The 22,683-nt window shown below is 38.4% G+C and overlaps 1 protein-coding gene across 3 annotated transcripts in view; it reads right to left on the reverse strand.

The window, feature by feature from the left end:
- Positions 1–5,881: 5,881 nt before the first annotated feature.
- Positions 5,882–22,683, reverse strand: part of kif26ba (kinesin family member 26Ba) — a 186,005-nt gene continuing 169,203 nt past the window's right edge. For 2 of the 3 annotated variants that reach the window (XM_088626175.1, XM_088626177.1), the window contains 5 exons: positions 22,172–22,334; positions 18,262–21,655; positions 12,856–13,058; positions 11,095–11,245; positions 5,882–9,712 (listed from right to left, as the gene is read on the reverse strand). In XM_088626175.1, the coding sequence (XP_088482301.1) occupies positions 9,564–9,712; positions 11,095–11,245; positions 12,856–13,058; positions 18,262–21,655; positions 22,172–22,334 (4,060 nt within the window). In that variant the 3' untranslated portion in view covers positions 5,882–9,563. The remainder of the gene's footprint in view (positions 9,713–11,094; positions 11,246–12,855; positions 13,059–18,261; positions 21,656–22,171; positions 22,335–22,683) is intronic. The other variant, XM_088626176.1, reaches the window with a different exon arrangement.

Here is a 22,683-nt window from a genome sequence, read left to right on the forward strand (position 1 = left end):
CAACACAAACCAGAGGACTTACTGTAGGTGGAAACTACATGGAAGCACATTTAAAACCGAGACCAGGAACAAGTTACCCAGCCATGTTGTAGAAACCTTTTATAACCTTTCTTTTACATCACAAACATTTTTTGTGTCTGTGGTGTGAGTGTGTGTGCATGTGTGTGTTGTGTGTGGTTGTGGGTGCTTGTGTGTATGTGTGCTCCCTGTGATGGACTGGTGTTCTGTCCATGGTGTAGTCTTTCCAGGTGCCCTGTGCTTCCAGTACAGGCCCAGGTTTCATTGTCTCTTATTAGGAACGTACACACAATGAGCTCCTGTATCCCCAATGATGCAAATATGCATGATTCCTGAGCCCATATTGCACCAATACTGTATACTGTAAACAATACTTGTGTGTTCATCACAAATTTTAGATTTTTTTTTGTTTTTGGGTATGAGGAATGACAGAAGTACAGTATAGTCACCATTACTCGCATTGACCACATTGGCACCAGACTCCTAGAAACATCATGTAATGTGTATGGAAACATCAATATTATTGATTGACTAAGTGTTACTGCCAGGGCTGTGCCTGTGCATTTAAATATGGGCATTGTAAAGAATATCACAGTGAATTACTTTGCAGTAATTAATGTTATAGAGTCACTGTTGTCAATGTTTTTTTGTACCATATTGTTTTTTATATTATTTGCTTAGCAGACATCAGGCCATGTAATAACCATGAGTCTAATGGGACTTTGCTCCTCAGTTGCCAATGACCAATGTCATTTTCGTTAAAACTATAAATCATACAAATTGCACCTTTGGAATTGGCTTCATGCACCCTTTTATCCACCCCATCTCCACCTTCGCAGCTGTCCCTTGGTTACTCCTCACCCAGGTTATGGTGTACAGCTCTCTCATCACATGGCCAGGGGGCTGGCTACCTAAATACTCAATAAACGTCCTCAAAAGCATCTAGTTATTGGGTGTCATTGTTCCTCATGGAAAAACATCTACTAAGATGGGACTAATTTATTATTGGTCTTGTTTCTGGAGCACAAAGACTTTGATTGTAGTAACAAAACCATCTAAAGGATTTTGCTCCTTGTTTTTTAAGTTAAGAGTTAACCTTAGCCACAAAAATGACACAGGTTTCAGGAAGATGAATGCATAGATTTCAAAAATATGCAGTTTGTTTGGTCAAATCCATAAATTTAATACAAAACTTTCACCCATTCTTTATTACACGTCCATCAGATTTAGTTACACTAAAATTTAGATATTTCACAGACCTCAACAAAACCTGACACTGCCCTAATGAAGAGAGCATTTTAAATTTACTGTAACAATGAAAAACAAACAAACAAACAAACCCAACAATGTTATGTGTGTCTTATACAGTAAATATACAATAAAAATCAGAATTTGCAAGAGTCCGTTTTTTTTTAGGTCTCCACAAATGGCTAATTTGCGAATCTGGACCTTAATACATTATGGGAAAATAGAGTATGGCTTCATGGGTGCAGTTTCCGTAGTAATATCTTTGTTGTAACTGTTGACTGTGGTATAAAGGACCTTTATTGTCAAGTGTGTTTGTAGAACTTTGTACTGTACTTTGTTCGTACTGTTCCACGCGACCTGTTAGAAACGGGCGGGCGCCGGTTAAGAGACACCTGACTAAGCATGACAATAAAAACATAAACAATATCTTGGTCGTGTTTCTTATGCATTAAACACGGACCGATGATACAACATTAATTATTTCAGAAATGCTTAATTATGTGCTTAATTATTGTTACTCTTGTTAATGATAATGAGCACTGGAAACTTAAGCATTGTTTTCCCCTAAAATTCAAGTTATTGCCTGTGTAAAAGATATACTGTGCATTTTATTTATTGTTTACATAATCTTTTATTACTATTGGAACATCATTTTTTTATTACTAATGTAATTGCAGCACTACTGTACTGTAATGAAGTTTATTGCTGCACAGTAATAACTGCTTTTTGTGTGGGGCGTGCGAGAACTGAGACAAATAACTTAGGTGACCTCAGATTTTTTATTTAAACGTTTCTTTTATTTCGCAGCGCAACACTGAGTCACATACTGTATCGACATTACTCTGATAACAGGTCTACTCCACACAACGTACTGTACATCTAACATTTACCTGAAGGAAAATTAATAGCTCAGCATAACCATGCATAAACAAGCTGTGTCTTTACTATAGAGACCAATGCAGGAGGGGTTAAGTACAGTAGATCCGCAATATGAAAATGCTTTAAATGTGTTTGCTCGCAATGACTATCCTACTGTGCTCCCACAAATAGGCAAATTTTTGTCAGTGAATTTGGAAAAAGTGGTCACTTATAATTTTTTTTTGACAGTTTGATTGAACACTAAGGGTTATGGTTCCCCATGCACACACACACAACACTGTTTCTCATTGGTTTGGGATTATGGAAGAGATCGTTTGAAGGGAGAACTGCCGTAGCTCTCACTTCTCAACTAAACACAAATACTCCTCCCAACAAGGGCAGGTGCAGTCATCTAAAAAAATAAGGCCACACGTAGGCCTTGAATACTGAACAAAATTTGAACGTTGTTGTTATGGATGCTTGTTGGTTTTACTCTCAATACAAATTAAAACAATTTTTAGTAGCTGAAATTATGCATGAATGCTCATTATAGTATTTCTGAATAAACTGTTTTAATCTGTACAGCAATTTACATATGCTAATTGGACAGCACGCCTGAGTTCTGTTTAATTTTTCTTAGAATAGGTTTTGGTAAAGGTGTGTTAAAAGCTGCTTCACAACTCATTTTAAAACACTTTTTTTAAAATAAGTTACTTACAGTAATTCCAAAGTTAAAGCAGAAAACTATTTTTTTTCCAAACTCAAAAATTGAAGAACCATTGAATGAAAAAGGCTATATCCTGGCAGCAGAGGCATACAGCTCATCTTTTAGACACAGATTATGTTTAATTATGTTTAAGGATGTCTGCCTTAAATTGAAAAGGACACCACAACCATTAAACTGACCTTCTCAGATCCTAGACTCCAGGTAGCAAGACTCCAGTTTTGCTCATCTCATGTGAGACCTTATTGTAGGGCTTGACATCTGCATATCGTATTTTGTGTGACATATTTTTAAAACATCTCCAGACTTATACCTATATGGAGAAAGATGATCTAGCTGGGAATTGTGGGGAACAATTCACACATGCTCTCAGCCTTGGTGGTTGCTGATTCTAATCATACTGTATAATCTTTTCACAGCCATTATATACAGTAGATGTATATACAGTATACAATTATTCATAGATTTGTATATATGGTAATTGGTTGTGTTGAAAGCAGGCCTTTACTTCAAATATTTACAATTAAAACATAGAAGACTTTACCATGTGGTGCAACAGTAAAATTATTATACTGATATTGCTGCTAATATAAATTTACAAATGCTCAAGTATTACATGAATTACCTAAGGCTTTGTTTCAAAATACAGTTTGTTGTGGGTTTTTCACAAATGTGTAAAATTCTATTGATTTAACATGTTCATCTCAGTCTGCCATGAGAGTCCCTTAGACAAATTACAGTATTAATGGTCTACAGTTACAGTATTAATAATAAAGGCTTATGGTTCCTCAGTGTGACAGTGATAGAGCTACATTTGTCTCATGAGTAAATTAAGTTTACAAATATGTAATACATTTTGTACAATACCTTGCCACATCCATTTGTGTTGTTCTTTCATGTTTTTACTTGCTCTGTTTGTTCCCAAAGTGTTCAAAAGCACGGCTTTCTTGAAAAGAGGGGTGGAGTCAGCAGCAACCAGACCTGAGATTTGACCAGCCTACATAATGTGACCTCCAGTAACTGAAGAAGGATTATGCCATGTACTGTATTGCTTTTGGGGTGTGACGGTTGCACAGTTGTTAATATAACTGCTTCACAGAGCTAAGGCACTTGGTTCATTTCCGGGGGTGCTATATGCAATGAGTTTGTACAGTATGTTCTCCATTTTGTTCATGTGGGTTTTTCTCTGACTTTAGTGTGTTTGTGTTTCTCTGTGTCCTGCAGTGGACTGCCATCAGATCCAGGTTATACCCTGCCTTCTGCTCATTGCTTGCCAGGATAGTCTCAAGCTTCCCCACAACTCTGAATTAGATATACTGTAGTTAGAAAATGAATATAATGCTTCTTACCTTAAAGGATTCCAGAAAGATGACAATAATAAATTAAATTGTTGTGAAGGTTTGAGTTCCTGGCTTCTATTCCACTGGGGTTTCCACATAATGTGTGTCTTCTCTATTGTCCCCATGTCCATGTGGATTTTCTCAAGGACTCCAGTTCCCTCCCATCTTGCAAATTCTTGCTAGCTGGGTTAATCAGTGTGTTTAAATTGTGTGTGTCCTGTGATGGACTGGCGTGCCATGCAGTGTGTAGGCCTGCCTGAGGCACAGTGTTTTCAAGCAGTTTCTCTGGTCCTTAGGAACTTCCTGATAATGGATGAATGTGTAAGTGATAATGTGTACAGTATTTTATAACCTGTGCATTTATAATTGGAAATTAACTGCTGGGATTAGTGAAATGCCAGACTAAATCTATTGAATCTAGCAGAACACCAGCTATTTGCAACTGTTGGAAGAGAATGTGATCTAAGGGTTTTCAGTTTGTACGTGCTAGGAAATGAATTTCAACATAGCAGTATGTACAATAGGTGAGTATAAGAAAAGAAAATATGAGAAAAAGCAACTCTTTTACATTTTTCAGTATTAAGATCCAAAAGAACAAATGTACAAAATAAAAGCTGGTGTCTTGAAAGTTAAATGCATTGTGTGTCAAAGTGTCTGGACAGTAATTAAATATTTTACTTTTCCTGTTTTAATAAATTGACTAATAGCTCATGGTTACAGGACCACAATCTTCTCCCCCTTTCTTCACACATGGCTGCTATAGTACTTTATATGACAATATTAAATAATCCCTCTGCTGCCTTAAATACTGTTTAAGGACTGTGAAAAGGTGAACCACTATTAAACCAGCATAACAGGTGGGATTAACAATAGCTCACAGTACATCTTCAATTTCATTTTTAGGCTAGCTTCATAGCTAACTTCTGCCACTGAACGGTCTATCTCATTGACATGGATACCTGTGTTTGAAGAGCACCAGCTACCATTCAATTGTTAAAGTTTTTTAATTCATATTATTTTATGGCATTTGAGGAGTAAATCTGCAGCATGATTTTACGATTATGGACACAGCATCATGAAGAACAGGTCCTCATTTGATGCCCAACTGTTCAAGTTACTGTTGATCAATTTCTGGGTCGTGTGGTACTGTAGTTGAACTGTAGTGTAGATATGTACGCTATCAGTGGTCTGAACATTTAAATCCTCTTGAGGCACTGGTGCACGCTCATCCCTCTCAAAGTGGTATTGAGAGAATAAATAGGACCAGCGTCGGATGCTCAAAATGAATTTACCATAAGAATTTAAAAACACTACACACGCAGGTCTTGAATCCTGGTTGGTGGTCAGTCCCAGTACACTGACAAAACGTGCTCCCTTCACTCTTATGCTTTCACGTTTACCTGCAGTCTTTGCTGTCCTCTGTTATTTCTTGCAGTGATGTATACAAAGCCATGACAAGAGGGAACTTTCCAGAAAGCTTCTCCAAAATTTAAACCAAATCAAAATCAGAAGGAGACTGGAAACCATACCATATATGATGGCACACTGCGGTTGGTTGGTTAATGTAACTTAACAATACTGTCTTAAATAATTTCCAAAACTCATTCTGGGGAGGAGTGGCAATTGTAATTCAAACCAAATGAACACACAAAACAATGCACATTAGTGAGTGAAAACCAGGAACACTAGATGGCACAATTTAAAAGGTTTAATAAGATCAGCTCATTGAAACAGAAAAGAGTAGCTAAATAAATGTGGGACAACATTTTCATTTTTGCATGCATCTTGAATACAAAAGAAAATATTCCTGCAAAACCACATTTTAAGCAGGAAAGAAGCTTGTGATGCTTTTCTTTCTGTCATAATGAATACTGCACAATCAGACGGCCTGAAAAAATTCAAAGAAAATGTGCGCACCTTAGCTACTCATTCATAACCAAGAGATGCAGTGAAAATGGATGAAAAATATACTGTTTATTCACAGAAACAGGCTTCATAAATTGACATGTTCATCATACACATTTCTGAACAAAGATCTGAAGGCTGGCAACAGCAATGCACCATACTGGCATGTGGTAAGAAAATATGAACAAAAAAGTTTACAAATGAGAGGAGGCCATTCAGCCCATCCAACCTGTTTGGTAGTTGGTAGTTAATTAATCTACGGATCTCTTCCAGCCATTTCCTGAAAGAAGCCAGGGTATTGGCTTCAACAACATGGCTGCGTAGCTTGTTTAAATTCCCACGACCCTTTGGGTATAAAAGTGCCCAAACTGTTATTAATGGGAATAACAGGTCGTGGAGTGATGAGGATCTTAAGGTGTTGAAGATGTAACCTTCTAGATACCGGGAAGAATACAATGACAGTGATATACAGTATGTGACCTGTACCTAAAAAAACTATTTTGCATTCCATTTGAGATTTTACTCATTTTCTGTTAGAGCTTATCAGGTCAAAGCAACATTATCAGAATATGAACACATTGCTTGCTCATTCATAATCGCGTAATGAAATGTAAATGTAAAATTCATGGTTTATTCACAAGAGTATTCTACATAGATTTTAGCCATACAAGTGAAGACTATAATGCTACTTTGGAGAAATGGATAAACGATTTTTTTAATGAAGGCAAGCGTATTACCTAGAGTCCCTTGACATTTTCTGTCCTTTATTCAGCAGTCTCTCTGCTACTGACCCTGACTATCAGAGATACCAATGATTTAAAAAAGGAAACTGACCTCAGGTTTAAAAAAAATTAACACTCTATTCCACTACATCTTTCTTAAAAAAACTCCTGTACTGTATATGTTGGATTTACTGTACTTAATGGCAGTTATACTGTATATGTATCAGGGAGGACGTTAGCAAATAAGCTGTTTTATCCATTGGTATCTGAGACATAAGGATATTATCTCATATGATTAGAGGTCCATTTAGTAACACAGCCTCTCAGATTAAGGGGTTCAACATATTTAATCGCCAGAGAGATTTCCTCATTCCAACTATTGTATTTGTCAACAGACTTATTTTTTTTCAATCAAGTAATTTGTTGCATCTGCACTGTGAATTACTTGGGATACCACAGGTGTCAGTGTGTGAGAAGCAGCTTCAATGAGACTCAATAACAGTTGCCCCCTCTACCCCCAACCCCCCAAAAAATCCACCTTTGCTATTTTTGAAGAATCTCCTTGGATTATAATGACAATACTTCTCTCCTCTGGTATCCACAACACAACGCGAAGTTAGCATGGCCTTGTTTATTTAAGTTTAGTTCTTGGAGATCAGTCGGATTTTATATAAGTTTCTCCTCAAGACAAAATAAAAACATGTAGCTTCACTTTGACATGAAAAAAAACACACCTGTTCTAACAACCACTTGTGAACAGACAAAAGTCTCCGAAAACAACATTCTCTCCACTGTGTACTGCATATAACACTGCATTATATTTTATGATCTCACTTTACTGCAAGGATGCATGATGTCTGCATAAAAAAAACAAGAAACAAACACATTGCACACATTATAATTGAGATTGTTTGAATGCCAGTCATCACTCGTTCGTATCAGCCTTATGCACCAATCCTTCCAATACAATTCAGTGGCAGGTGCTTTTGCGGAAAAAAATAATATATTTATATATATTTTATATATATTTATATATATGAAATGGGTTCAGCAACTGTACAGTTTTTAATGCATAGCACTTTGCAAACCATAATGTGTAAATAAATTATAAAATACAAGCAACTCCATAAAACAAGCATCCTGAGTTTACAAATAAATTATATCCTTCATACATTACTATGGGAAGGGTAGGGTGTGTTAGTCACAGCAGCTCCAGCTGTTAAATGTGAAAAGGTGACAAGGGTGGTAAAGCATATGGGCCAAATTCAGAATAGAAAACAAGCTACTGTATATATAAACATTTAGAGCTGAAAACGCCTCATTCAAGCACCATATATTAACAAATATTAATAAAAAGTGTGTGTTGCTGTTGATCACACAGAGTCAATGTTTTCTTATAAAGCTATTTTTTAAAAATGAAACCATTAAAAAAAACATTTCAGTTCCTTCTGATGTGTCCGTTTTTCCATACACAGAAAACCCCCCAAAAAAATACTTGATGATTTTTACATCAGACCTTGCTACGTTTTGTCCATTAATACATTGATTAGGACGTACATAGCCTGGCAAGAACATATAACACGGCTATGATGTGCTGTGAAATTCTTCCAAGAAAACTGTAGAATCTGTGCAATACTTCCAATAGTACAATCTTGGCATCTACTGTAGCTCCTCATGGCTACAGAATAAAGGCCTGAAGTTCGTACTCATGGGCCTGACGTTTACAGCGTTTCATATTTGCTTTAAACCGAACAGTTTATTTTTACAGATGCATTTCACTGCACTTCACTTTCAAGCTTTAAAATCTTTTTCTTCCAAGAATCATTTGCTCAAAAGCAAAATATTGATCTGAAAACTGGCTTGAAAGCCTAAACTTAAGAATGGGAGTAAGGGGAACAACGTTCCAGATGTTAGACAGTTAGGGCCAAATGCTACAAATACTACAGAGCTACAGCATGAAACATTATAGTATACCAAGCAATGGCTCTTCGTTTCAGTCTGCTTTACCACCCATCCATCATGGTTGTAGCTATTCATCTTTTCATCTTCTCCTTCTCCTCTGTTTCTGTGACAAATATTGGCAAACGTGCGAAACCAGCAAAAGGAACTGAAAAATTGATTACAGAGAGTATAAAACCTTTTTTTAACATCAACTCGGAGTGGTCTAACAGTACATTAGAAATAAAAAAGTAAAAAAAAACAACAAAAAGAGACAGTTCATAATATGCCGCTTCCCAACTAGTATATAACAATACAAATACAAAGTACTGATAAACAGCGAGTCAGAAGGATAAAACACCAAGTATAACAAGCTGTATTTTTTTTCTTGTTTCATCTAGTTAAGCTAGCACCATCTGTACACAAATACGGGAAAAATGTTTGGATATTGAAGTCTTGGCAAGGCACTTGTAGTCCTTTTTTTTCTTGTCTTTTTCCTCTTTCTTTGCTTGGCAAGTTTCTGTTCGCAATCTGTCAGCTCCTTTGAAGAGAGCAAACTGTATATACACACAACCGTAGTTTCAAATTTTTTCTCAAAAAGTGCTCTTTTGGTCTCAAAAGAGATTACATCCTCAAATCTCAACAATCCTTACATGTGGCCCCGTTCCCCGATACACCCTTTCTTACAGTATTTCTGTATGTTTGTTTTTCTGCCGGTCCCAACAGGAAACATACACTTTCCCATACACATTCCACGAACAACATCCAATGGTTTCATTCAGTCCTCGCTCTCAGGGTGTCAGGTCTCCTCTATCGCCGCCTGGAAGTGATATCGAAGCAGGTGATCATCATGAGGTGGGCCTTGCAGAAGTTGACTCGGCTCTCGAGCCGCTCGGTGACAAACTCCAAGGCCTCTAGGTACTCCAGAGAGTCCACCTCGAACGTCTGCTGCAGGTCAACTGTCACAACAAAAAAATAAAATATGACATAGCGGTTCGAAAGCACGACCAAATCCTGATGTAGGTCTGAGGATAGCATATGTTAGGTTATTGAAGTGTATCACACCATACCTAGAATTTACATCAGTGTCCATTCAGTGTTTTAAATAAATGTGAGAATAAAACTACTTTTTTATCTCCTTTGATAAAAGAAACACAAATCCCTTTTACATTTCTTATGTATTGTGATTATTTATCTTCTACCACTTTACCATACCACTTTAAAAGTAATGAATAAAAGTCTTGCCTTGAGATTCAAAGCTAGGCATAAAACTCAAAAAACTCTTTAAAACTTGGATTATTTTAATTGAAAGTATTTTTGGTACCTCGAAGCTAAAGATGCTATAATACTAACAAAAAATTAATTTAAATTTTGAACAGTCTATTTAATTTGTTAATGAGTTATGCAAATAAATATTATGTATAATACAGTAGGTTGTAAGTAAAAAATCAATATTAAAGAACAAAATTTTATTATACAACGTTAATGCAACATAACCATAAATCAAGTAAATTGGGGGAATTACTGTACTGCTACATCTGAAAAGTATGGGTCTTAATACTCTGTAAAGGGTCTGTATGATTCTCATTTTGACAGCAGTGTAACCACTTTCAAACCTGATATTCCTACTGTAGATTGGCATTAGCATGAACTAGAGCTTAGGGATCTGGAGACCAGGAGATTGCTCTTGTACTCCAAGTAAATGCCCTGATGCTCAAATCGGTGTTCATATAATTGCTGTAAATGAAAATTCCTTGCCTTTACCAGACAAAATCAGAATTCTACATGATTAAGTAAAGAGAAAAACAGATCTCAAAACCTAAACAAGGCTGGGCCTGGTCAGTACTGGCATGGGAGACCTGTAAGGAAAACAAGGTTTCTGGTATAAGAGGTACTGGTGGACCAGTAAGTGGCACTCTTTCCTGTTGGCCAGACTTTCCACAACCAATGTTCCAGAACGATGAATGGGACAGCAAGAGCTGTCATTCTTTGGGTGAGATGTTAAACAGAGGTACTGACTGCTTGGTCCTGTGGCATTTTGTGCAATGGTTTCACATTTCCAAAAATTGCTTGCGCAATTTGGCCTACCTAAAACTGAAATTTAATTCAGAAGGAAGAAGCAATTTCTCAGTTTTGATATTCTGTGTAGTAGGGCTAAAGGCACATTATGGTACCAAAGCCCTTTGTGCACTTCAACGGTAGCTGGAGTAAACATACTGTATATATCCTATATTTTAAGTGCTTTGGAACCCTTTTGGATGCAAAATGTCAAATACAATACAATAAAAATATAAATGTACACATGTACGGACATAAGAAGGACACGTCTGATGTCACTTACATTCACTAGTCCATTTTTCAGGCTCCAGCATTAAATGCTGTTTGGTCACCTCCAGTTCTTTTTTCAGCCAGTCGTACTTGGCACGAACTTCAGAAATGCGCTGCTGTCGATGCTCCAGAATTTTCAGTTTGGCACTGAAGTAGACCACCTCCTAGCAGCAAGGAACATTAAAAGTGTGAGACCATTAGCAAGCATGCCAGGTCTTATACTAAAGCAAGCTGTTTCAAGAAATAATAAAAAAATTGCACTTAGCTGTGCCAGACCTCCAGACACGGTTTCTGAATCTTGATAGAGCAGACTACCCCATGTAGAGATTTTATTATTTGTTTTCAAGAGCACAAATGAAACAAATATCAAGGGTGGCTTTTAGGCAGATGACTATAAGTGCAGTTGGTTATGAGATTACTCATGGTTCAAGCTACTATAAATATGTCTTTTTTCTACTAAAGGGACAAACTAATTTCAAGGATTATTTGCACAATATATTTAGACAAGAAGAATTAGTGATTCAAAAGAATTATATCTACCCATTTCCTAACTGCTTCATCCCAGTATGGGTTCGTGGATAAGCGAGAGACTATCATGGCAAGCAACTGGTGCAGGACAGGGTAGACCCTGGACAGGGCGCCAGTCCATCACAGGGCACACACAGAGAAAAACACGCACACACTCAGACCAAGGCCGATTTTCCCAGAAGATGATTAACCTACCAGTATGTTTTTGGACTGTTGGAGGAAACCAATGTGAACACAGGGAGAACATTTTAACTCCAGAGCGACCATAGTGCCCTAGGTCCAGAATTGAATCCAGGGCCACAGCACTGTGAGGCAGCAATGCTAACAACTATGCCATTGTGCCACTCCTTCAAAGCAATTATGATTGCTAAATATTTAATGAGCAATACATGTTCAACTAATGCTCTAGGAAAAAATGTGTAAAAGCTTTTGAGTTCAGTTTTTTTAATCACAAATTCTAACATTAATTACTCCAATGGATGTTAATCTTTATAAACCTCACCATATGGAAACATGTTGCAAACAATAGTATATTTGGCTAATATCTATTAATCTAATATCTATTGACATGAAAATAAAAACACCTACTACTATTTTGCATGGATCTTATTTAAAATAAAAAATTCCAGATATAGGGTCAAAGAGTATGTATTTTATTTAACAAAAACACAAATTAAATGGTTGTTTAATTAGGATATTTTGAATTACCCGCATGTAACATAAAAAGTATGGTAGTTATCTACTCAGATATTATTATTATTATTATTATTATTATTATTATTATTATTATTATTACATTTCACTAGCATTCATCGTGAGTTTTAATGATATCTAATGAAACCTAAAGTTTGAATGAATAGTTTTTAGAAAATGATATGCACATACAGTATAAACACAAACAGGATCTTTTCAACTATCTACTGTATATACTGCATTATACTCTAATAATGTAAATTCAATACTAGCAGATGTTTAACTGAATATCATACAATATAGGTGCATAAGATGTTTCATATTAGCACAGTATAAACTTCATGTTTTATAATGCATTAGGGTGAGTTTCATAAAAGTCTTTCATAAAAATAACAACTCTTTTATTTTGTGATTCCTACAATGTGTATGAAAGTACAGAGCAACATGTCTTCCTATTATCAATGACTGGAATCAAATTCACTCCTCATGCACATCACCTTCAGGATAGTATGAACTGGAATATGGACGAGTGTCCCCTGACCACGTTCCTTACCCTGCTGCCTGCCCCTCTTCTCCTCTGCAGGCGCTCCACATCGTCTATTTCATACACTTTGATCTCGAATGGCTCGGCCATCCCTCTCTGTGCAGGCCGCAGTGGCCCATCCACCCAGCGCAGGCCAGGGCTGGGAGTGGGCTTCCCAACTGGAGACGAGGTGTCCAGAGTCAGGGCAGGAATCAGACGACGTCTCTGGGACCCTGCCGACCCCAGAAAAACCTCATCAGCCTTACTAGCCTTACTGCGAACACACACACACACAACCAAATTTGTATTCCTATCTTTCGGGGTCTTCATTCTGTTCCTACAGACTTACATCTGTGAAGGAGAGGAGGCCATTTGTGATTAGGCCCATTGAGTTTGTTTCATTTATAGTAGTTAAATGATCTGAGGAACTCATGCAGCTGTTTCTTAAAAGAAGCCAGGGGTATCAGCTTTGACAGCACAGAAGGGCAGCTTGTTTCAAATTCATACTGTACAATCATTTGTGTGAAGAGATGCCTCCTGTTTTTGGTCTTAAAGGCATTTTACTGCAGTTTCCACTTTTTGCACCCTCGTGAGTGTTGTTTCTAAAGAAGTGCAATGGTGCATTACCTCAAAGAATTCAAGACATCCCCTTCTTGTCTTTTTTATCGCAATTACTATTATTCTACATTCCAGCAAAAGAAAACTCAACATGGAATGAAAATACAATATGAAACAAATATTCCTGGTGAAAAAAATTAACTTCATTTACAGCTACAGTACTGTACTTACAATGACTGTTTTTGGTCAATTGCTGTATCTCTGTGTTTCCAATTTTGTTTCTGAACACTGATAGCGGTAAACACACACAAATTATTTTTGTTTTTGTAAGGACTGTCCATGCTCTCATATTTTATTTTTATTTATGAGCATATTGTTCCAAAGTGACAAAAACTCCATGTGGGAAGAAAACAGGCCACAAACCAATAGTTTGGGCATTTTTAGTTTTAAAGGATGCCGCTGTCCAGATTATATCTACTGCAAGTAGGGTAATTTGCCTTGTGTGGTACTTTTGTACACACAATGTATTTTTCTCAAGGGTTGCTTTCCCTGTGATGATATTTTCACACATCTAGTAATACTCATATATACAAATGTTGATAATCACTACAAATTTCTGTTTCTGTTCACCTCAGCTTTACAGTGTTGAGCGCAAGGATATAATTTTGTTGTGTGTCAGCATTAATTTGTATTGAAATATAGAGTTTTGAACTGAAATCTAGTTCTACATCACAATTGAATGCATACAGAAATACTGTAACTCTGAAATGTGTTTTAAATCAAACATTTTCATTTGTTTTATTATTTGATTTCTGGGTGAGAAATGATCACATTTTATTAACAAGTGTGTTGCAAACCTGAAGAAACAATATATTAACACATGGTTTTTAAAACAAGTTGAAAAGTGTTTCCTAGGTGATCTTAACAACACCACACAAATTAAAGGCTACATTATGCTTGACATATGAACTGAAATTAAAAAAATAAAATACCTGAAATGTGATTTTTAAAATAAGATTGGGGAAAATTATTTCCACAAAGTCCTGTGTAACATATTAAGAAGATATGTCAAACTTCCAAGAACCCTTTATTAACTTCTCCCAGGTGTTCTATTTTCTGGGTCTAAAAGCATTCAAGAATGCTGTTTGTGAACATACATACTGTAAAGAAGCAGTAGAGGAGGTTAGTTACTAGTGCCAAGGAGATAAACGAAACATATTCAGAGGTCTTATCAGGCCATGACACATATTAACAGGCCCTCTTCTGAGTAATTTATGAATGGTATATATTTGCATGCAAATTAGTAGCCATAGCAATTTATTATTTGATTGAAAACACAGGGATGTGAGTCATTTAATGGCCTGTGTAGTTGCTGGCCAAAAGAACAAGTATAATTATCTAGACGTCTGTAATTCTCAGCAAATTCATTTAGTACCTTTTTCTTATCCTGTTTCGTATCCATCTAACTAATATCCGTCAACATCTATCATTCTCAAAGCCAGAGACACTCTATTCAACTGATTAAATAATTTCCAGCTTTCTCTCTAGCCACAAGCTTATTCAACTTGGCCCCCAGCTTGTACTGAAAAACAAACATTCAAAATGTGATTATTATGCCCACTTTCATTGCATTTACTACAATTTAATGTTCTTGCTTTAGTGGGAATCAATATAATTGTTGCAGATTGGGAGAAAGGTGGTACCCAAAACAAGTCATGAGCAAAATTTGCTTATTAAGAAGGTCTAAGGGATTGAGAACATAATTCCAATCCTGTTGTTACACAATACCGACAGTGATGGACTAATATTCCACTTTTTCATGCCTTTTGCTTTTTATGTAAAATGGGGGCTTAAGTTGTACATTTTCAATTTGCCTAGTCAACAGAGAGTACTCCACTCTCTCCCTGATCAAAAATGAGGTATTTGGATCACTTGCACTGAGCACTACGTTGAGCCCTTTAAGCTATATGCAACACCAACTCAAATGTGGACTACAGTATGTGGATCTGTCATTAGCTGCCTGTGGCTGGGAGATTGGAATAAAAAAGAGTCACACAGCTAGCCAAGTGCCACTGGTGTTTGATAGAGTGTCCTCGAATTTGCAGTGCCAGCAGTGAGAGAGATATCACTTCTCATTAATGCTCACTCTCCTGAAAGTGACTGGAACTCACGGTACAGTATGTCAAAAGGCAGCTGCCTCAACAGCAGGCATGTCATAATCTTTGTTACCTCTGTACTGGAACAGGTATCAAAATCAGGAGCAAAGCTTATCAGCATTTAATGTGGTCCCTTGATTTTACTTACACAGAAGATTTTAGGGCATTTTGTTTTGGGTGGGTTCAACCTCACTCTAATATGTCTTAGTAAAAAAAAACATATTTTCTGTATGAACTCCTACAGTAAATACAGTTCATCTTTGGTTTCAGCTAAATTTTGCTGTTCTTTTGGTTGTTCTAACTGCCTTGGAGCCTTTGTAAACACTTTATTGATAATAACATTATCATAGTATAATACTTAGTGTTTTGGGTACAACTATTAACATACTTTACCACCCTGTAGCCTGATCATGTCAGACTGAAGAAGATAAGCAAGGCTGGGCCTGGTCAGTATTGGAATTGGAGACATCCCAGTGGGAAATCAGGATACTGCCGTGCTATTAGAGGATCTGTATATGTGGACCAGAATTTCACAAAACAATGTGGCTGGGGACACTGTGCTATAAGACGTACTATACCAGACTCTTTCTCATTTCTGATCAAGATTGCCATTTAAGAAGTGCCCACCTTCAACTGACAACAGTTGTCAGCTGATGACAACAAAAACATTGTACTTTTCATTCTACCACATTGTATTGGACTCCGCCACCGTGTTTGAGAGACGTGCTGGATTATTGCTTTTTTATTATTTAGTTTTTCCAAAATGTAAATGAAGATGTTGACAAGAGCTTTACAACTGAAAGAGTAATTTACTCTTCAACTGCAACAGCAAGTACCCTATGTCTGTGACTTACGATCACTCCTACCTGAAGGTCGTTTCTTGTCTACTACTGTTATTATTAGTCAGCTGTGTGGAGTGGTGGTTAGGGCAAAACTGTAGATTCAACTCCAGAGTGTTGAATCTACATACTGTATTCCCTGATATACCTTGGGAGTGTTTGTCTAAAGTCACTTGTACAGTATAAAATGCCCATTTGCAATGGGAACAAATGTATATCATTTTAGTGATTTACACCAAAAATAGTAGTAAAATTAAGAATATGTACTGCATAATACACTGCTATGCGGAGCTTTTGTTCATAATGTCAAATAAATGTAATAATATGGCCTCCATGTTGCAAAATCAAGGTAAAGCACTCAAGATTACTAACAATCCCCATCAGAAAACCTTTGTAGATACCGTATAAAATCACAATATTCTAGTCATATTACTGTACTCATAGAAACTTTCATTTACTTAACATTTATGTTTGATTGGTAATGTTTCAAGTTATGTTGATTATTTTTAATTAATTTGTGATACTTTGTTAGCTATTTTTCTCAATTGTAAACAACAAAAAATATATACCTGCTTTGCACTGACAGTTAACGCTTGCAAAATCAATGCTGGAGCTTAGCTTATGAGAAATGCATAAGACATCCAGAAAGTATAATGAAATGGCACTGCTTTAATCATTATTCTGTGGGTGAATATCACCAGCAGTATTTTTTTCATTATAATTAATGACTTGTAAATTGGTGCACCATCCTTTATCACTACTGATTTGATCTATCACTCCAAGCTCTTTGCACTTCTCATGTCCAAGTAATTAAAAAGAAAATCCTGCCTATCAAGAATCCTTTGTTTTTTTTTAATTTGTAGCTCACTAAATTAGACAGTACACATGATGAATACAAGCTCACTATGATGTGTATTGTTCTTGTTCTATCTTGGCCCAACACCTTATAAACCAGTTGAGAAATGAAATGCATTTAATTGCACGGCGTGACATTAGTGGTTTATTTATACCTCAGATGACAAAAGAAATTGAACGAAGGTGAAGCATTCTAGAAAATAATCACATACATGTAATTAATTTCTGCAACATTGTACATGACTGCACAGAACGCAGTACAGAGAGAAGGGAACCGTCCTCGGTGAGGACTGTCCAGGATCATGTTGCACGTGGTCAAACCTTCTTTCCAACAAATTGCAGACACATAAGCATACTAAGTGAACTTTAAAAGTTTTAGTATTTTCTGAAAAAAGATAAGTGACATCCTGTGCCACCCCATGACAAGCTCCCTCTTTCTATTTTGTCATTCTACACAATGAAATTACTGTTCTTTTTTGTCAACTGTTCTTCTTATTATTATCACTACTGTAAATAGTAAAACTAATAAGGATTATTTAGTAATACATAATACTACTGTAAATAGCCCAAGACAGTCTGTGATTGGCTCTGCTGTAAAACGTTATCATCAATGTTCATTCATTCTAGCCATGCTGCTTCTCCCTCATAGTGAATGAGCATGAGTTAGGGGTTATTGTTAATCTTACTCAGATCTTTCAAATTTAATTCTACGCTAAACAAATGGCTTCATTTTAAGATTACTTTAAAAATTAAAATCGTATGTTATGGTACAGAGACCATGTGGTTTTGTTGTCCTTTTTTGACAGCGTTTTATCAGAACTGAAGAGATATTATTAGAACACGAATCTGTCATTTACCAAAATGGAAGTAGTACCATTTCCCTACCCTCAAGAAATCATCTTCACCATAGCATTTCGTTTGCTGTAAAAGGCAAAGGTGAATATTTACCAGGTTATACTGTATAGCTGTCTCACGGACCATTCACTTTACATGTGGAGGTCAATAAACTAAACAATGAGGGGGCTTACCTGTATTGTTCCGTTTCTTTGGATTTTTGAGACTCCTTCGGCCGCTAACAGAGCTACTGTTCTCACTCATGGAGTCCTGGGCGGATGAGGCGCTTCCTGTTGCCTCACTGTCTCGAATCATGCTCTCATAGCCACTGCTGCCCCCGCTGTGATAGAACAGAGCTGTTTTCCCCATGGCAGGAGGTAGTTCTCCACTCAGGACGCTGCTGTTGTCACTCCCATGGCCACTGCTGCAGCGGTGGGGCTTGCGGGGAGCAGTAATCTTGCTGTAGGGTGAAGGCAGTGTCTGAACGACAGGCTTCTCATCTCCAGGCACTGCTCTTTCGTCAGAGTCTGAGGCCCCCCGGGCATGCCCAGATCGTGAGCCACTGCTCCCTTGGAGCAGTTCAGAGATTCGTCCATTGACAGCTCTCAAGGGCAGTTTGGAAGCTAGCCCTGAGCCACGGTTCCTGCTCAGGGACTGCGTGGACCAGGAAATCTGGTTCTTCCCATTTGGAGGTAAGCTGGAACTCCTATTCACAGACTGAGGGAGTGACTTGGTGGAGAAGCTCAGTGTTTTGGTGCTGGAAGCGGACAAGCTTCTAGCTTTGGGGCTGGCAAGGAGAAGTTTGCTGACTGCCGAAATCTTCGACTGTGTTGACTTGGGAGACTGAGGTGTACTGTTGTTCCCATTCGAACCTGTGGGTGAAGACACAGAGCCACGGCTGAGGCTCCGGCCTGTCCTAGGCATGGTACTGTCTCTTCCCAGACTAGTCTTGGAACCAACTGAAGTCAGGCTTTCAGCCCTTTCTAAAGACAAGCAGTCATAATGCCCAGCGTGGGACCTTCCAAGAGAATTGGTCCTGTTGGCTAACTGCTCTAACTTTGCACTGAAGAGCCTACTGCTGCTTTCTACATTTGGACCTTTCAGTTTTCCGTTGCTTCCCAGGTCATCAGGAGTGCTTCCTATGAAAGTAAGTGTCTGGTTTACTGTTTGATTACTGCCAGTCCCATGCTGGGGGCTTGCTCTATTTCTCTGGTCCAGACTGGATTTTCTAACAGGAGGCAGCGGTGGGATTCCTTTAGGCCTGGAAAGAATGCATTGCTTTGCTGACATTCCCCTCCTTTCAAGTGTGGCTCTTGGGCTGCAAGGAGTTGAAGTCGTAGCCCCTATGCCATTACAGTCCCCACCCATGAAACGAAGGCAGGACTCTTCAGGATCATCTTGCTTGTTCAAGCGATGCCATCCCCTAGGCAGACTCCCTGTCTTAAGCACCTCAGCTGAATAAACAGGACTGTGGCTCTCAGAAGCAGATAAAGCCACCTCACACCCGTCGACAACTCTCTTTAGGTTGTCACAGTACACTGGGGAATTGGCGACTTCCCCACTACTTGAACTGAACCTATCAGCAGAGTTCCAGTTTCTCATTGGATCTGAGGCCCTTTTTTCCAATTTTGCTTCAGAAATAACATCTTTAGCTTTGGGCTCATCATTATCTTCTCTTTTCAGCCAGGGATCATCAAATTTGATATCACTGGACACAGAAACAGCTGGTGCTTTGGTTTCTTTAATCTGAAGGGACTTTAAAGCAGAACATTCTTGATTCGAATCCTGCAGAGATCCTGGTTTCACTGCAATGCATGGATGAACAGTTATATTTGCCTTGATGGGTATATAGCTGTCTGAGACTAAAGTGGGCACATTAGAAATGGTGATGGCTGTTTTGCCCATGGTTGATACCTTACAGTTTTTAAGAGGAGATACCTTGTTAGACAGGCTCTTCTCATTAACTTTCTCAAGCAGACTTTCATCTCCCCCATTCCGATGCTGAAGAGAATCATCATGTACATCATTATGTACAACTTCTGACAGGTCAGTTAGATGGGGATCTGCCATAGCCTCTCCTTGTCCATAGGACTGTTGGGCAACAAAGCTGTGGCAAGACTGCTCTCCATCACTACCAGTGCTCATTTCACTGAGCCAAGAGCTGATGGAAGAACAGCGGCTACTGGATGTCAAGGCTTCTACATCCCTTTTGGGGACCGGCAGGAACTTGGTAATGCTAACCTCTGAAATTGTAGCCGTGGTGCAAGCTGCAGCGGTGGAGTAGCACTCCAGATCTTCACTGATGCTGCTAATTATGCTGACTGGACGAGAGCCAGAAGCCAGGGCCTGGACAGAACAGTCACTGTTAAAGCTGATAATGCTGGTAGGCCGTCCATTTTCCATCACGCCACTGATGGTTAATTCTTCCACCAATGTGAACACCAGCTCATCCTCTCCATTTAGCTCAAGAGGCTGCTGCACTGTCACTGTCGTTGTGCTTTTCACCTCCTTCCTATTCACCACTGACTGCTGAGTAAGGTCTTCTGGTGAGGTCTCAGTGGATCCAACACTAGTGGAAGAAGAGGACTTCTTCATGACCTGTGGGCTCATTCCCACAGGTGATGTTCTGACTTCAGGTTGCAGCAAAGATTCAGTGGAGGACTTTCCATTGTCCTTGTTCACACTCTGTGATAATAGGGGGGTTGAACAAGGCAAAACGCCTTTCTGAGTATAAACCTTGCAGCGCTGGGATGGAGAAGAAGGTGGCTTATAGTCTGAGGTTTTGGTTAAGCTGGCGATACCCAATCTGGGAGATCCCATGGGACGCGGTTTTGCTTCGCCAGAGCTGGTAGTATTGAGGGACTCCTTGCTACTATATAGAGTGGAATTTTGGGCATTCTGCAAAGAACCAGCCTGTATATTGCTACTCCCTGTGACACTCCTGCTTAAAGAAAATGTAGAAATGCTTGGCAAAGCTGTGAGAATACTCTCAGTGTGAGGAACAATGGCATTCTGAAGAGCCTCCTTTAATTGTTGCTGTTGCTGTCCGTTAGACACTTTTTCAGACAAATGAGACTCAGAAGCCGTTTTTATTTCAGGTCCTTGTGTCAGCAATGATTCATACTTGGGCCCTGGATTTGCAGGAACCTCTTCAAAGGGAAATTTAGTAACCTCCTCACTACCATCAATGCACTCCAACCTCTCCTGAAGCTCAGCAAATGTGTTGCACTTCAGGCAGTCCTTCTCGTGTTTGCCAGTGTCGGCACTTTCCTCCTGCACCAGCTGTTGTAGCTTCCCTGGCTCTATCTTGATTTTCTGTAATGATGGAATGATGGGCACAAAGTCTGGAGGTCCTTCATTGTCGGTCAGTTCCTTGTCAGACAATGCGGAGCCATTGGGACCCACATAGATGACAGTATCACAGGACTGTTCACTGCTTGAAGAGTAATCTGGATCACTGGAAAGGTGCAGCAGAGGAAGTTCTGGGTCAACCACATTTCTGGAATGGAAGGGTCTCAGCTGGGTGGGGCGGCGCATTCTTCCTTCTTCACAAGAACTTTCGCCGCCAGAAGAACTTGAAGTGTACTGCTTTAAAGACAGAAAACACGCTAAAGTGTTACGCACATTTTATCTGATTTCAAAAGCCTTATGTAACTAAGAGATCTTCATTATGTGAGAATATCAACTTAAATTATTAAATATTCCAAAAGCATATGTGCGCAGCAGGTTCATGCATAAAATGTTGCACATTTGACAAGACAATTGTTTTATGTTTTTACCATGATCACTAAACTAATATTTAGTGAACTCTTCACACTGCAAAGGAAATGATATGGACAAAAGTCTCAAAAGTGTGAAGGCAGCCCAATATGTTCTTCTTTCTGCTGGAAATGTCCAAATCCAGGTGTGCAAAATTAAAATATTTTGGGTCAACCAATGTCGGAAAACTGATTTTGTAAACTATATCCAAAACATACAGTAATGCATGACACTCATTTTGGGGTTGATGTGCATATTTGAGAACATTACGTCTTTTCTTCTAAGAGAAAGCCAACAAAAACATTGTAACACTAATCTGGGCATACTTCTCCTTAAGACACTTACTTTAGTTTTCTTCTTCTTCATCCTCAAAACACGGGATGCAATCTGGATGGTGGACAGCGTCTCTGCGAAGTTGCTAGGAGCTGCAGAGATATGTGCAATCATGGTGGTTCGGCAGTTCATGTTCCCCAGTGACTCACGGAGTAGCATGGTGAGTTTGCTGTCCCTGCACAGAGAAAAAAAAAGAGATGCATTTCAGTGCCCGCAGTGCACACTGTTACAACGATGACAACACAGTTCTATTTCTGGACACAATGCCAATGAGGTAGTGCTCACTAATTTTAATTTAATATCCTTGACAGCAAATGCAATTTCGTTCCCCTAAGCATTGGAGACTATGTACAGTAAATGTACCCTTTCTAGTCTAGACTAAGGCAACTAAGTGCAGTAGGTTTCTATCATTTACACGCTCACAGGGTTTCTTGTTTTTCAGTTTTATATTCTCATTTGCTCACGCTGTTAGCAATTCTAATTTTAAAAATGTTACAGCCTACAGGAGTGGTAGCTCAGGCCAG

The sequence above is a fragment of the Lepisosteus platostomus genome, chromosome 3, assembly GCF_059453375.1.
Source record: "Lepisosteus platostomus isolate fLepPlt1 chromosome 3, fLepPlt1.hap1, whole genome shotgun sequence".
In the NCBI taxonomy this organism is placed as follows: domain Eukaryota; kingdom Metazoa; phylum Chordata; class Actinopteri; order Semionotiformes; family Lepisosteidae; genus Lepisosteus; species Lepisosteus platostomus.